The sequence below is a fragment of the Neomonachus schauinslandi genome, chromosome 12, assembly GCF_002201575.2.
Source record: "Neomonachus schauinslandi chromosome 12, ASM220157v2, whole genome shotgun sequence".
NCBI classification, from domain to species: domain Eukaryota; kingdom Metazoa; phylum Chordata; class Mammalia; order Carnivora; family Phocidae; genus Neomonachus; species Neomonachus schauinslandi.
The window spans coordinates 4,385,140-4,398,244 of record NC_058414.1 but is presented as its reverse complement, the minus strand read 5'-3'; the positions used below and the strand labels follow the sequence as shown (position 1 = coordinate 4,398,244).

The window sequence follows — 13,105 nt, the reverse complement described above, 5'->3', positions numbered from 1 at the left end:
AGTTGGGGGTTCCTTCCACCTGCCGGCAAGCTGGAGAAGGCTGAGCATTGCTACAGTGGTTTGGAAACGGAGACGGAGACCACCAGGTCCTCTGACCCCTCCCCACACCCTTTGCCCCGGGGAGTCCGTTTCTCCAACAAGGTACTGTTCGTGCAGGCTGTGACTTATCTATAATCACATCTTTTATAAACTGCAGCCTTCCAGACCTAGATGCACGCGGTCAGAGGCTGTGGCTTGGGTTTCTCGGCCCTGCTGTGTTTGGGGGGCACCTGCCAGGCTGACCTGGGGGCTGTGCTCACTGGGTCTGGGGCCGTGGATGCTCAGCCCAGAAACCAGCTCATTCCTTCCCAGGCTCTGACCTGTTTTGAGGAAACTTTCTCTGAAAATGAGCACTTCTTTAGAGGAGGGGAATTCTAGGAAGCACCAGGGGAGGGGGATTTCGGCGAGCAGTCTCTGAGCACATCTAGTAACATAGCAGTTTGGGGGGGGCGGGGCGGGGGACTCCCCATGTAACCCTGCATCTAACAATAAAAATCTTGTTTTCAAAAGCAAATCAAACCCCAGCCAAACGACCGACTTAAAAAAAAAAAAACCCAAACGAAACGAAAAACCACCTAGAAATCAAAGCACAACGTTCTGGTCCAGTCCGGGGCTACTGGCAGGAGGGGAGGGCCCGGGGCCCCGCGTGCCTCGCTAGGGCCCGGCTTAGCTCATGTGGAAGCGGTGCTCGCCCCGCGTGATGTGGGACGAGAACTCGTACCGGTCCTGGCTATGGTAGCCGCACATGTTGCACTCAAAAGGATCACGGAAGCCGTGACAGCCCATGTGGATGGTGTACATGACGTGGTCCAGGAAGAGCACCCGGCAGTGTTCGCACTTGTACACCTTCATGGGCTCCCCGCTCGTGCCGATCACCCGGAAGGCGTCCTGGGAGCTCTCGGAGGCCGCCCGCAGCACGTCGTAGGCGGGGTGCTCCTCCTTGATGGACAGGCCATTGCGGGCGTGCGGGTTGATGTGGTTGGTCAGGTAGATGAGACTGCTCCGCTGCTCCTCGTTATTGCTCTCCGTGTCCGTCGAGTCTTGGCAGCTGTTGCTTGGCGACGCCTCCCGCTCGGAGGACACCGACTTGGCCTTGGAAAGCAGCAGCAGGTTCTCCACGGCGCTGTCCTGGGCTGAGTGGTTGGACCGCGGGGGCCCCTCCGCGTGGGGCTTGTGGAGCTGGTACATGGGGTTGATGACCGGCACCACCTCCGAGCTGCCGGGGGGCGTCTGCACCAGCGGGCGCAGGGACTCGGCCCCCAGGTAGCTGATGGCATTGTTGATGGCTTGGTCCATCACGTGGGTCTGCATCATCTCATTCTCTTTCTCGTAGCTGGCACTGTTGTCATAGGGCATGTCCGACAGGCACTTGTCCCCTGTGGGGGGGGGGCAGGTGACAGTCAGTGAGGTCGCAGTAGCTCTGCGCATGACAGCGACAGCTGAAGTCTACACGGGTGCAGGGGGGGGACATCCCCACCTCAGGCTGTCCCAGTGCTCCGCAGACATGCCACACAAACGCCTCCCAAATGGGGAAGGTGGAGATATCTCTGCCTATAGTCACCTAGCACACGGACCTGCCCGGAGTCTGCACTTAAACAGAATTGACCGGACAAATGAATCCGTGAACCAGAGTCAGGGTGGGTCAATATAAACAGCACACCTTCCAACTAAATACTCACCCACCACCTGTGTCTTTTCCTCTGCACGGTATAATAGAACACTACTATATTTAATTTAAGATTAATATTTAAATGATGTATTTTCAATAGAGCCTTCTAAGTGATTTCCAGTAACTAGTGAACTTCTCATAAACTTAATTAAAGTACATTAGTATACAATTACTCATGATAGTATGCAATATACTTATTTAAAATAGTATTAGATGGGGGGCGCCTGGGTGATCAGTCGGTTGAGCGTCTGACTCTTGATTTTGGCTCAGGTCAGGAGCCCAGGGTCGTGGGATTGAGCTCCATGGTGGGTGTGGAGCCTGCTTGGGATTCCCTCTCTCCCTCTCCCTTTCCCTCTGCCTCTCCACCCCTGCATGCAATCCCCCCCCCTCTCTTAAATAAATAAATACATATTTAAATAAATAAATAAAATAGTATTACATGATGGAATTTCAAATTCAGAACTTTAATACTCAGAATAAAATTTAATCAAAAGATACAACTAGAAGGTTTATCGAAAGCTGACTTTGAGCTCTGAGAGTAAAAAGATGCTCAGGGGCCATGTGCCACAGAGGTATGTGTAGGCAGGTTGGAGGCAAACCAAGGAAGCTCAGGGGAGAAGGTGTGCCATTCATCCAATCTTTCCAAAAATTGAACGGTGCTCAATGAACCACTGCTGAGGACTCTCGGCTCACGAGCTTCACCTCAAGAAACTTCTGGTCTAAGAGCAGAGTTTGCAGCAGTAGGCAAGCTTGTTGCTCCCTGGGAATGGTGAACCCTGAGACCAGCTCTGGCTTCTGAGTAAACATTTGCATCAAGATGCACCTTCTTGGAATACTGGTTATAGGTTCAGTATGAACAGGGCTGCACAAACAGCAGGTCTCAGGCTGTGAAGTCTGATGAAGAAAAGCTTGTGTCACACGGGCTTCTGACCTAGAAGAGTCAGCCAGGCGAGTGGGGCTTGTGTCCCACACTGGGAGCAGCAAGGGGAAAGCAAGGGGAGAAGGAGTCCCCACACCCCCCACACTGACACCTGACCTCAAGGTCTCCTGCTAGCTCTTAGCAACAAGAGGACAAACTCCCTGGTAGTTCAAAACTTATGAGTTAATTCTTTTAGAAAAATGTTTCTGACCACTGATAATTGTTCAGGGATCAGACCCATCATACTCTAAAGTATCTTTAGGCCTCATTTCTTGCTTGCAGAGGAGATTTATCATGAAACGGCTCAGCCTGCATTCATTCTAATCTAATGGTGGTCAGGAGGGGCACATGCCCTGATAGCGGAACAGTGTGATCCTCAGATTATAGAAAGGAAAACTGGCTGGTGACCAGTCACACCCTCTTCAGAAACGGAACATATGGATGGAATCTCTCCATGAGGTGGGCGGCAGGGAACACAGAGGTGGTGTTTCTCTCCCTTAAAAGTTCAAAGAAGTAATTCAATAGCATTACTAACACCACACAGTTTTCCTCATTTTTGTGTTGAGGTGCTAAATATCTTTTTTGCTCTAACCCCAGAACAGAAGGTTTGTAGGGACCCTGGTAGGGACAAGATGAGGCACAGATACTGAGGTTGATTTAGGTAGGTATCAAAGTGTTTATAGCCCTACCAAAAATGGTGCTTTCCCACCTCATCATCCTGCTTCTTCTCAAAGTCATGATTCTCTGGTTTTCCAAGCAACCATTAAAGTCCATTGTTTTTAAAACTTGGTCTCAACAACAAACGGACAGAAGAAAAAATCCATATATTGCAGATTACTGTGGCATGTTGAAACTACCCACAGAATTTCCCTTCCCTAATACTCCACAAACTGAGAAGAATAAAAACCCACGCCATTCACTTTGGCAATCAACTAAATAAAAGAACGCGTTCTAATGAAATAGTTAAAAAAAAAAAAAATCAAGGACCAAGGAAAGACAATTCTGTCCTAAGACATACAGTAAAGGGTGTCTGCTGATCTGACTTCTAAAAAACCTTAAATATGAGTCAACAAAATCCTCAGCATTCTCCCTAATATCCTCATATCTGTAGAGAACCATTTCAAATAAGCATCTTCTTCCACTTCTGACCAAAAAGCAGTGAAAACCTCTGCTAGCAAGAACCAGGTGGCACTGGACAGGTGAGCAGTGAAGTGGACTCTCCTGACAGGAGTCAGGTCCTCTATGGGGGGGGCAGCCTGAAGCCCCTGGTGTCCCCCTGTGGGGCTGAGAAGCACTCTCTAACCAGGTACAGTGATAACTGGTTTAGGACATTTAAACAAATCTCAGGATGGGAGAGAGAGCAAAGAGAAAGTCTTTTAACAAAGACTGCACTTTGCCTCACCTGAACTACCCCCTCCACCCCGTCCTTGGCATTCTTTCAGGATTTAGAAAAGTCGATAGCTCTCACAGGGAAAAAAAAAAAAAAGCCTCACATACAGTGGGAAGAATGTCAAAACGTCAATCAGGCTATATCAGCCCAAGTAGAATAGCAAGATGAAAAGAAATGTCATGATTATGGTGAAAATATTTTCTAGCAATACAAGGGAGGAAAGGAAGTAAAACAGACCAATGAGCCCATCCTAGGAAAAAAGCTTAACTCAAGGAATAGAGGAAATATCTCATAATTACTTTGTGACATGGACTCCATAAAAAAAAGTACTGAAAGATAGCATGGTAAAACAACAGAATGAGATGAGAAAAGATGTCAGATCTCAGGAAACAAAATGAGGTCCCAAACAGTTTTATTACAGAATGAATCCATGGATTTAGAAGCATTGAGTAATAGAACATAAGCTACTAAAAATGGAATGATTGACATAGAGGAAAAACACAAGATAATAAGTGTGAATGAATGTGAAAAAAGACAAAAAAATTAACTTAAGGAAATGCTAACAGATATGGAAGACAAATTATCCAACACAAAGACAACTGGTATCCCTGACAGAGATCACAAAGATGGAACAAAAGATGTCTCTATAAGGAAGAGAATTTCTCAGAAATAGAGAGGAAAAAAAGGGATTCCCCAAATTAAAATGGCAGGAAATTTTTATTCAGAATACAAAATACCAAGACACATCCTGTGAGGCTATTTAACTCTAAGGTTACAGAAAGAACTCTTCAAGCATTCAGGAAGAAAATGGAAATCACCTTGCAGAAAAAAATATCAGATTGGCCTTAGACATCTGCATGGCAACATTCAACAAGCAATGCCATCACACACTCTGTCAAGATAGAAAGGCAACAGGTAGACATCCTTGAACACAAAACAACCGTGGAACTAGAACACCTATAGCACCGTCTTTTTTTTTTTTTTTTTAAGAATTTCTTTATTTGTCAGAGAGAGTGAGAGAACACAAGCAGGGGGAGTGGCAGAGGGAGAAGCAGGCTCCCCGCTGAGTGCAGAGCCCAACACGGGGCTCGATCCCAGGACCCTGAGATCATAACCTGAGCCAAAGGAAGATGCTTAACTGACTGAGCCACCCAGAGGCCCCCTATAGCACCTTTAATGTTAAGTCCAATCAGTTAAGAGAATAATCAAAATAAATAGAAATAGCAGTAAAAGGACTGAGTCTGAGCCTTGAATCTATTTAAATATAGAGTTAACAATAAGTAGCTAGATTTCTGGGAGAATTAAGATTATGAAATAGAATGGGAATATTAGGAAGCAGGACGATGTAAAAATAATATAACTGAAGACAGGGGAATAAAATCATGTCCTTATTTCCCAAAGTTACAAGTCAGTAGATACTGCCTAAATGGAAACAAATGGATTAAAACATTGACTTGAAGGTTTTCATGTTTTAAATAATGCAGTACATCTTTCTAATCTTAGAAAAATCCTTTAAAAATAGTATCTTTTTGTGAGAAAATATTTACTTGAAGATCAGCCATGCCTCCAGTTTTACTTGTTTTTTTGTTCACCTCTTAAATTTAAGACAGCAATAAAAGTGATACTTTCATTTTGAAATAGCATCTGTAATATGATAGAATCTTTACAGAAGTATTTATTTCACACCTGTCTGTCAATCCACCTGTTCATCATACTAGCCCCTCACATACGTATATATGGATAGAAAGATACTTAGAATAATGCTCAGCTACTCTTAATATTGGCAATTTCTGGATGTTGGGGTTTTTGGGTAATTCTAAAACAATCATCTTTCCATTAAAATTCCTTATATTAACCATGTGTCATTTTAATAATGCAACAGAGTAGTGTTTTTCTTTTCAAAAAAAAGAAACTACACCAAGATAATTATAATGGATAGCAGTAATATTAATCATTGTTATTTTCCCCTTTCTCCTCTTTTGTATTTAAAAAGCTTTCTCAGGGCACTTGGGTGGCTCAGTCGGTTAAGCATCCAACTCTTGATTTCAGTGCAGGTCATGATCTCAGGGTTGTGAGATCGAGCCCCACATCCAGCTCTGTGCTCAGCGTGGAGTCTGCTTGAGATTCTCTCTCCCCCTCTTCCTCTGCCCCTCCCCTTCTCTCTCTCTAACAACAACAACAACAACAAGAAACAACACTTTCTCCCCGCAATTGCTCAGCAGACTAAGAACAATGACTAGCGTTGCTATGTAACATTATTATCCCCTTTCTGTTGGGCTTCACTGATCCTGTTGACCTCTATCTGATGATCTCGAGGATGAGATCTTTGATGACATAATTGGTGAGGAATGTTGCTGGCAGAATCAATACTTACTTACAGTCATGCCAACGTGCAATGTAAAAATTTTAATCATAGACCATGTATCAATTAAGCAAAATTATAGGCCATTCTGAGCAATATACCACAGGAAAATAATGTCACCTTTCATTTTTAAGGTGCTTTCTCAAGTTGAGAGCAGTGCCACACCCATTCTCCCTTTTGATCTTCAGAATAGCCCTGGGAAGGATTCAGGGCAGGAGGCATCACACCCATTTCACAGATGGGGACACTGAGTCCAGTGACGTGCTCAAGGTCACCAGCCAATCATAGCTGGAGCTGGACCTGAACTCAGGTCTCTTGAATGCAGACCTGGAGCTCTTTCAACGGCTCCACCTGTGTGTATGATCATGTTTGATAACAGTTGCATTCCTACACACTTTCTGAATTTATATATAGGATAAAGTCAGCATCTAGAAGTTAAGAGGGACCTTAAGAGATCCATCTTTTCCCCTTCTTTCCTTCCTTCCTTCCTTCCTTCTTTCCTTCCTTCCTTCCCTCCTTCTTTCTTTCTTTCCACCCTCCCTTCCTTCCTTTTTTTTTAAATTTTTTATTTTAACAATGGAGAAGCTGTGACAAGTCAGGAGTGGTTGACTGAAATCCCATTACATTGAAGTGAGGACAAGCTAGGCATCTGGGGGTAGAAAGAGGCGTTGTTTTAGAAATAACTTATCAACCACCAAACTCTTGGGAAAACACCTAACAGAATACACAGCTGTTCCTGAGCCCTTTGTTCGAATCTCCATGCTGCTGTCCTCATTCTACTGTACCCATCACACTTCTCCTGTGCCCCCCTCTCCCCCGGGGACTTCTTTCTAACGTTGGCTTGGCTTGATTAGAGGTGTGGTGTTTTGTTTTGTTTTTTGTTTGTTTGTGTAAACACAGAAGCATCTAAATCTGAAGACAATACCTAACTCGTGGCCTCCTCCCAGGTGGCTACAGGAGAGGTTCACGGGTAGTCTCATTTGGTTGGAAGCCTCCAAAAGCTAATATGGGCTGCGAAGTTTCATTGAAAAAAGTCCTCAGCAGGACTTGTCCAAATTCCCAACGTGAAAGAGAAGTCGTGCCCAGCTTCCCAAAATCAGTGACCACTAATAACCTCGGCACACTTGCTATTGGGTCTTTGCTCCATCTCCCCTCCTGGTTACCCGGCAACTGCCCTCTGCGTCACCTGCCGCCTGCTGCCCACTGCCCACTGCACACCGCACCTTGGCCACTGTGCCCCGAGCCCCGCCCACTGTGCACCGTGCCCCGCCCACTGCGCCCGAGCCCCGCCCACTGTGCACCACACCCCGCCCACTGCGCCCTGAGCCCCGCCCACTGTGCACCGCGCCCCGCCCACTGCGCCCCGAGCCCCGCCCTCTGCACACCGCCTGTGAGTGCTGTGTTCTCACCTAGACCACTGAGACTTGAAATCCCATCCCAACAGCCTATTTCTGTGCTCAGGACCTTGTTCCCACTCTGCTCAGGAAATGCAGGGTCTCCCTCATTCCCACAGTCTAAGAGCGCACATTTATGTGGGTGACTCCCCACAGGGCGTCTCCAGCCAGTGGCTTGCAAAAGTGTTTTAAATTGGATCCTTCTTTCCCTCAACTCTCCCACCCCAGCCTGTGGCTAGCCTCTCAAATCTAATCAAATGGAGGCTTAAGTGCAAGATGGAGGCTGGAGCCCCAAGAACTTGGCCTCTCCTTGGTCCTCCCCCCTTCCTGCTGTCCCATCTGTCCTCTGGAACCCCAGGCCTCATTAACCATTAGCACCATTCTAGACCCACGCTCTCCCAACACACATTTTCCAGGCTCCCATGTGGCCTCTATACCGGAAAGCCCTTGAAGATGAGATCAAAACCAGAACTCTATCTTTTTCCAGAAAGTGGCTTTACCACTTCTGTAAATGGCATCCTCCTCTCCTACCACCACCTGACTCACGGCTTCCACCCCCCCAGTCCCTGCCCTGACCCCCACGCCCCTCACCAAACCCCTCTGCTCTCTCCTCCGTTTCCTCCTCCTTCCCCGCCACCACTGGCCCTCTCCCTTTCCAGTCAACTTCTGGTAGTGGTCTGGTTTTCTAACAGGTGGCTCCCATCAAAAATATGCCAGTGCTTTTTCCTGCCTCCTGAGTTAAGGAGACATTTCCCACCTTGGCATTCAAAGGCCATTGATTCTGTGGCTAGAGCTTACTGGGACTTAACTTTTCTTGCTTCCCTGAGGGCACATGAATTAGCCTGGAACACTCCCTGCTCCTAGGTCAGGTCCCACATGTCTCCTCCCCGCCCCAGCCCCTACAACCGGCGTCACCATTTCCCTGTACTTTTATGTCTGTTTAGAATCCTGTCCCTTTCTTCCACTATTAATAATGTGCTGAGGGCGCCTGGGTGGCTCAGTTGGTTAAGCGACTGCCTTTGGCTCAGGTCATGATCCTGGAGTCCCCGGATCGAGTCCCGCATCAGGCTCCCTGCTCGGCGGGGAGTCTGCTTCTCCCTCTGACCCCCCCCCCCTCATGTGCTTGCTCTCTCTCATTCTCTCCCTCAAAAAAAAAAAAAATCTTAAAAAAAAAAAATGTGCTGAAATCCTAGTCCCCTGTCAAGGTCACTATCAGCTTCGTGAAACTTTCACTAATCATCATCTTTCCTGACCATGACCCTCCCCCACAGTCCTCTCTTCTGACAATGACCCTCCCCCATGGTTCTCTTTCCTGACCATGACCCTCCCCCGTGGTCCTCTTTCCTGCACATGACCTTTCCCCCAGCGTTCTTTCCACGTTATCCTATTGATAATAGTTGACCTTTACACTAAGGGTTTCTAAATGTTCTCACATCCTTGATGTTAATTTATGTTCACAGAGCCCTATGAGGTACATAAAGAATGGAACCAAGTCTCGGAGAGGTCAAGTAATGTCACCCAGGTGATAGCATTAACACGTGGCTGTGTGCTGACACCCTCGGGTTGGGACCCAAGCCCAGGGCATTTCCACCCTTACACTGAGCTAACTAGGTATCATTCTTCCTGCACTTGCAGTGTGTGGCCTGATGAGGGCTGAGGTGTATCTGTCTACCATCTACACTGGACAGCGAGCTAGAGGAAAGGGCCACCTTGCTCCTCCCTTTATCCCTCAAAGCACCTGGCAGGGGCAGAGATTCCACGGTGAGCACAGCGATCATGGCTGTGCTCCCTCTTCCCTCGGTACTTCTCAGGGGCCAGTTGCTGTGTGATTCAAGGTAGCTCATGCAGGGGGCATTATGAACTTCTGAGCATCTGCAGCTCAGCAGGGGTGCTCAGGCAGCAGGTGAATCGGCTGTGTGGGGATCTCCCCCAGCCACGCTGGGCCCATGTTCTCGGCCCTGAGCACACTGACCCGGCCACCCCTGGAAGCACACAGGTGTCCACAGGCAGATCTCCTGGGTGCCCAGGACTCTGTAAGCCCACATCTAGGAAAAATTGCCCGGATAAGACTTCTTATGTGCAAGAAGTCTATTAGAAAAAAATCCAAAATATTTAAGACATGGTAAGCCTGCCGATGTTTGCTTTTTAAAAAAAAATGAGATGCTTTTTCTTTCTCCTACTCTCAGCTAATGGCCACCCGAGTCTAAAGCACCCGCATAGTTGTTTTTTTAAGAGACGGCAAACATTGGACTCTTACCAACAAATTTCTGAGGCATAGAGCTCTTACGTTTGGCGACGTTACTTGCTAGTCTGTCCAGCACGAGGGATCTCTCTGATCCTATCTTGCACAGATCTTCTGCCATCCCACTCTGATTAGCTTCTTCTTTAATGACTAAAGTCAAAGACAGTTAGAGAGGCCAGTTTAGAAACGCTTACAGTTGAAAGAATTTGGTCGCGTCCCGCGCTAAATCTGACATTTGTTAAGCGCCTACGAGAGCCAGGCCCTTCGTAGGAGGGATGATGATGATGATGACGATGATGATGGTGATGATGATGATTTCTAATCTCCCCGGCAACTCTGCCAGGCAGACAGAGTCTGCCCACAGCCACCTGCTAATGACACCTGGGGACCGCACGTTATCTTCCACAACCAAAGAAAACAAGCACTGTCACCAGAAGCTGAATGTGATTAAGCACTTGTGTTCCTCTGATGAGTCCTCCTAACTTTTCAAGGGCTCCCAAATCCACTACTCATCAGCTGGCTGAGAATCCAAGAATTGTCAGAGCTGGAAATGATCTAAGGGTCCGATGCCATCGGCTGGCACAGTGAAGTGAGATGCAGAAATGCAACAAAGAATCCTGACAACATGGGGGTGGGGGAAGAATCCAGAGCTCCTGATCCCGGAACACACAGCAAACTCTGGAAAATCAACACCTTCTAACTGCAGAACACCTAGACCCTGCGGGGTAAGTGTTGACGTAGGGAGTATTTCTAGCCCTGTCTTTCTCTACATTGTTTCTTTCCATAATTGAAGAGACATCTTTGTATCCTGTGGAGTCCATCCATATTCTAGTTTTTATGTTGGATGCTTGGAAATAGAACTCTTTCATGTGCCTGCAATGTATCCTAATGTACAAGGAGCTGAAAATGTCAATTATATTCCAAATAGCTATTCAATCTTTCCAGCACCATTTCTGAATGGTCAATCCCACTGCCGTATACCTCCTCCTGCTTTCTCAGATACGACATGCTGACTTAGCACAAGACCTGTAGGCTTATCCACTCCTATTCTCGATTTCTGTCTATTCTTCAAAGAGCTCCACATTAGCTGCATGTGAATACAGCACTAGACATTACTCTTCCTTTTTGAAAATGCCAATCCCCTCCTCTGTTCTTCTAGATATTCCAATATGATTTACAGACACATTTTATGTGAAAACCATGCCTTGATTTGGGAAGACACATGCCTGCAGTGTCTGGCCCTCCCCCTCTCCACCTCCCACCTTTGCTTTCTGGCCCCATCACGGTGAGACAGCTGTCCTCAGTATGTCCTGAGCATTGCCTGCAAAGATGATTTCTAAGTGTTTCAAGTCTTCATTGCTATTATGAAGACCATTTTGGAAACATATATTTCAAATTGGTTATTATCACTGGTATATGCAGTTTTTTAACATTGGAAATGTGTGTTTGCTATTCGATGAGCAAACATAATAATCTACACCCTGATTTAGATGAAGGCTACATACAAAACCCACACAGCCCAATTCCAGTGGTTGTACATTTGACCTATCAAGCTCATATGCTTCCTCACATGTCCCTGCTTCTCCGCCAAGCCCCACCCAGGACCCCTGCAGCACTTCAAGTGGAGTTATGTCCCCAACAGGCCACAGGGCCTCCTGAGAGCAGAGATGCTCAGAGTCATCACAGTGAGGGACAAAGGAGTCCAAAGCTCCCAGGTCAGTGGCTACCCCGTCTTCGATGCATTTTCCCCTAAGAGCTTGTAACACGATTTGTGTACCTGATGGATCATCTTCCAAATGCTCAAGAGAAACTTACTTTTTCCATGAGGGAAATTACAACAGAGGACCAACAAGCCTTTAACTAAATAAAGTTATATTCAGAAAAATTAAACTTTCCCACATCCTAGCTAAGCTAGGCTTTGTTTTTACAGAATCCCAAAGAATGGCCCCAACCTATGGGGATTGAAGAGGGGGGAGGCTGTCTGGGTGTCCATCTGAGCACCGAAGGGGCTGGCCTCGGGCGCCGTGGGAAGGACAGGGCACGAGAAGGCACAGGTTCGGCCAGACCTACCACAGCAAAGCTAAGTGAGCAAGGACCACCGGCCACACCTACCCACACCCCAGCAGCCCAATGCCTGCCCTCTGAATCCCAGATGTCAGCTTGTAGGACTAGCACTGAAGTGCTTTTATGGATTCCCTCCACACCCCGAGTTCCTTCACTGCACACAGGAAACCTTCTTTATCTCCTGAACACAGGAACATAAGGACACATCACTGTGGTATTCCTAATGATCTGATCACCGAAGGGAACAAATTAGCATTTCAACACGGAGGTGATTCTGGCAAGAGGGTACGATATATCGTGGACATATAAGCTCACGGACATAGGGAGCCAAGAGAGGAGAACACTCAGGTGTCAAAACTTCAGTGACTGATATTTGTATGTTCACGTGAGTGCGTGATGCATGTCGATGCTCCCTAAGGCTCTCTCCTCTTTCTCCCAGAGCCTTTCTGCGAGGTTGGCCAGGCCAGAATTATCACTCCTACTTGATAGCCCAGGGTTGCATTCACAAACAGATTCAGAGATGCAACCTGAACCCAGGTCTTAGGGACACAGAAGCTGCTCTCCCCTGGATCAGCCTGGGCTGACTTCCTAACGTGTTCCTTCAGTAACAAAATGGCAGAGAAAACCAATGTGCTCTGTCTGTGTCTCTTGTTCATCTTGTCTTAGAAATTCCATGTGTATGGTTTTAAAGGAAATTCAGATCACTGTGCTCAAAGAGGGCTCAGTATTGTAGATAATAAATTGCAGCAAATATCTGTTGGGTAGATAAATGGCTTATTTAAACATGGATCAGTCCATTTTGGAAATATATATTTCAAATTCGTTCTTATAGCTGGTATATGCAATTTTTCAACATTGGAAATATCTGTTTTTCATTAAATGGGCAAACATAAAAGCTCACACCCTGACTTATATGAAGGATACACACAATATCCATAAAAACCTAATCCCACCAGTCGTATGCTTGACCTATTGAGCTAATACGCTTCCTCACATGTCCCTCCTTCTCGGCAAAGCAGGGCACGG

At 46.7% G+C, this 13,105-nt stretch overlaps 1 protein-coding gene across 14 annotated transcripts in view; it reads right to left on the bottom strand.

Moving 5' to 3' along the window:
• Positions 1-312: 312 nt before the first annotated feature.
• IKZF1 (IKAROS family zinc finger 1) overlaps positions 313-13,105 on the bottom strand; it is a 76,998-nt gene continuing 64,205 nt past the window's right edge. For 6 of the 14 annotated variants that reach the window (XM_021703678.2, XM_021703664.2, XM_021703665.2 and 3 more), the window contains 2 exons: positions 10,031-10,165; positions 313-1,415 (listed from right to left, as the gene is read on the bottom strand). In XM_021703678.2, coding sequence (XP_021559353.1) covers positions 706-1,415; positions 10,031-10,165 — 845 coding nt within the window. In that variant the 3' untranslated portion in view covers positions 313-705. The remainder of the gene's footprint in view (positions 1,416-10,030; positions 10,166-13,105) is intronic. The other 8 variants (XM_021703666.1, XM_021703670.1, XM_021703672.1 and 5 more) reach the window with 3 other exon arrangements.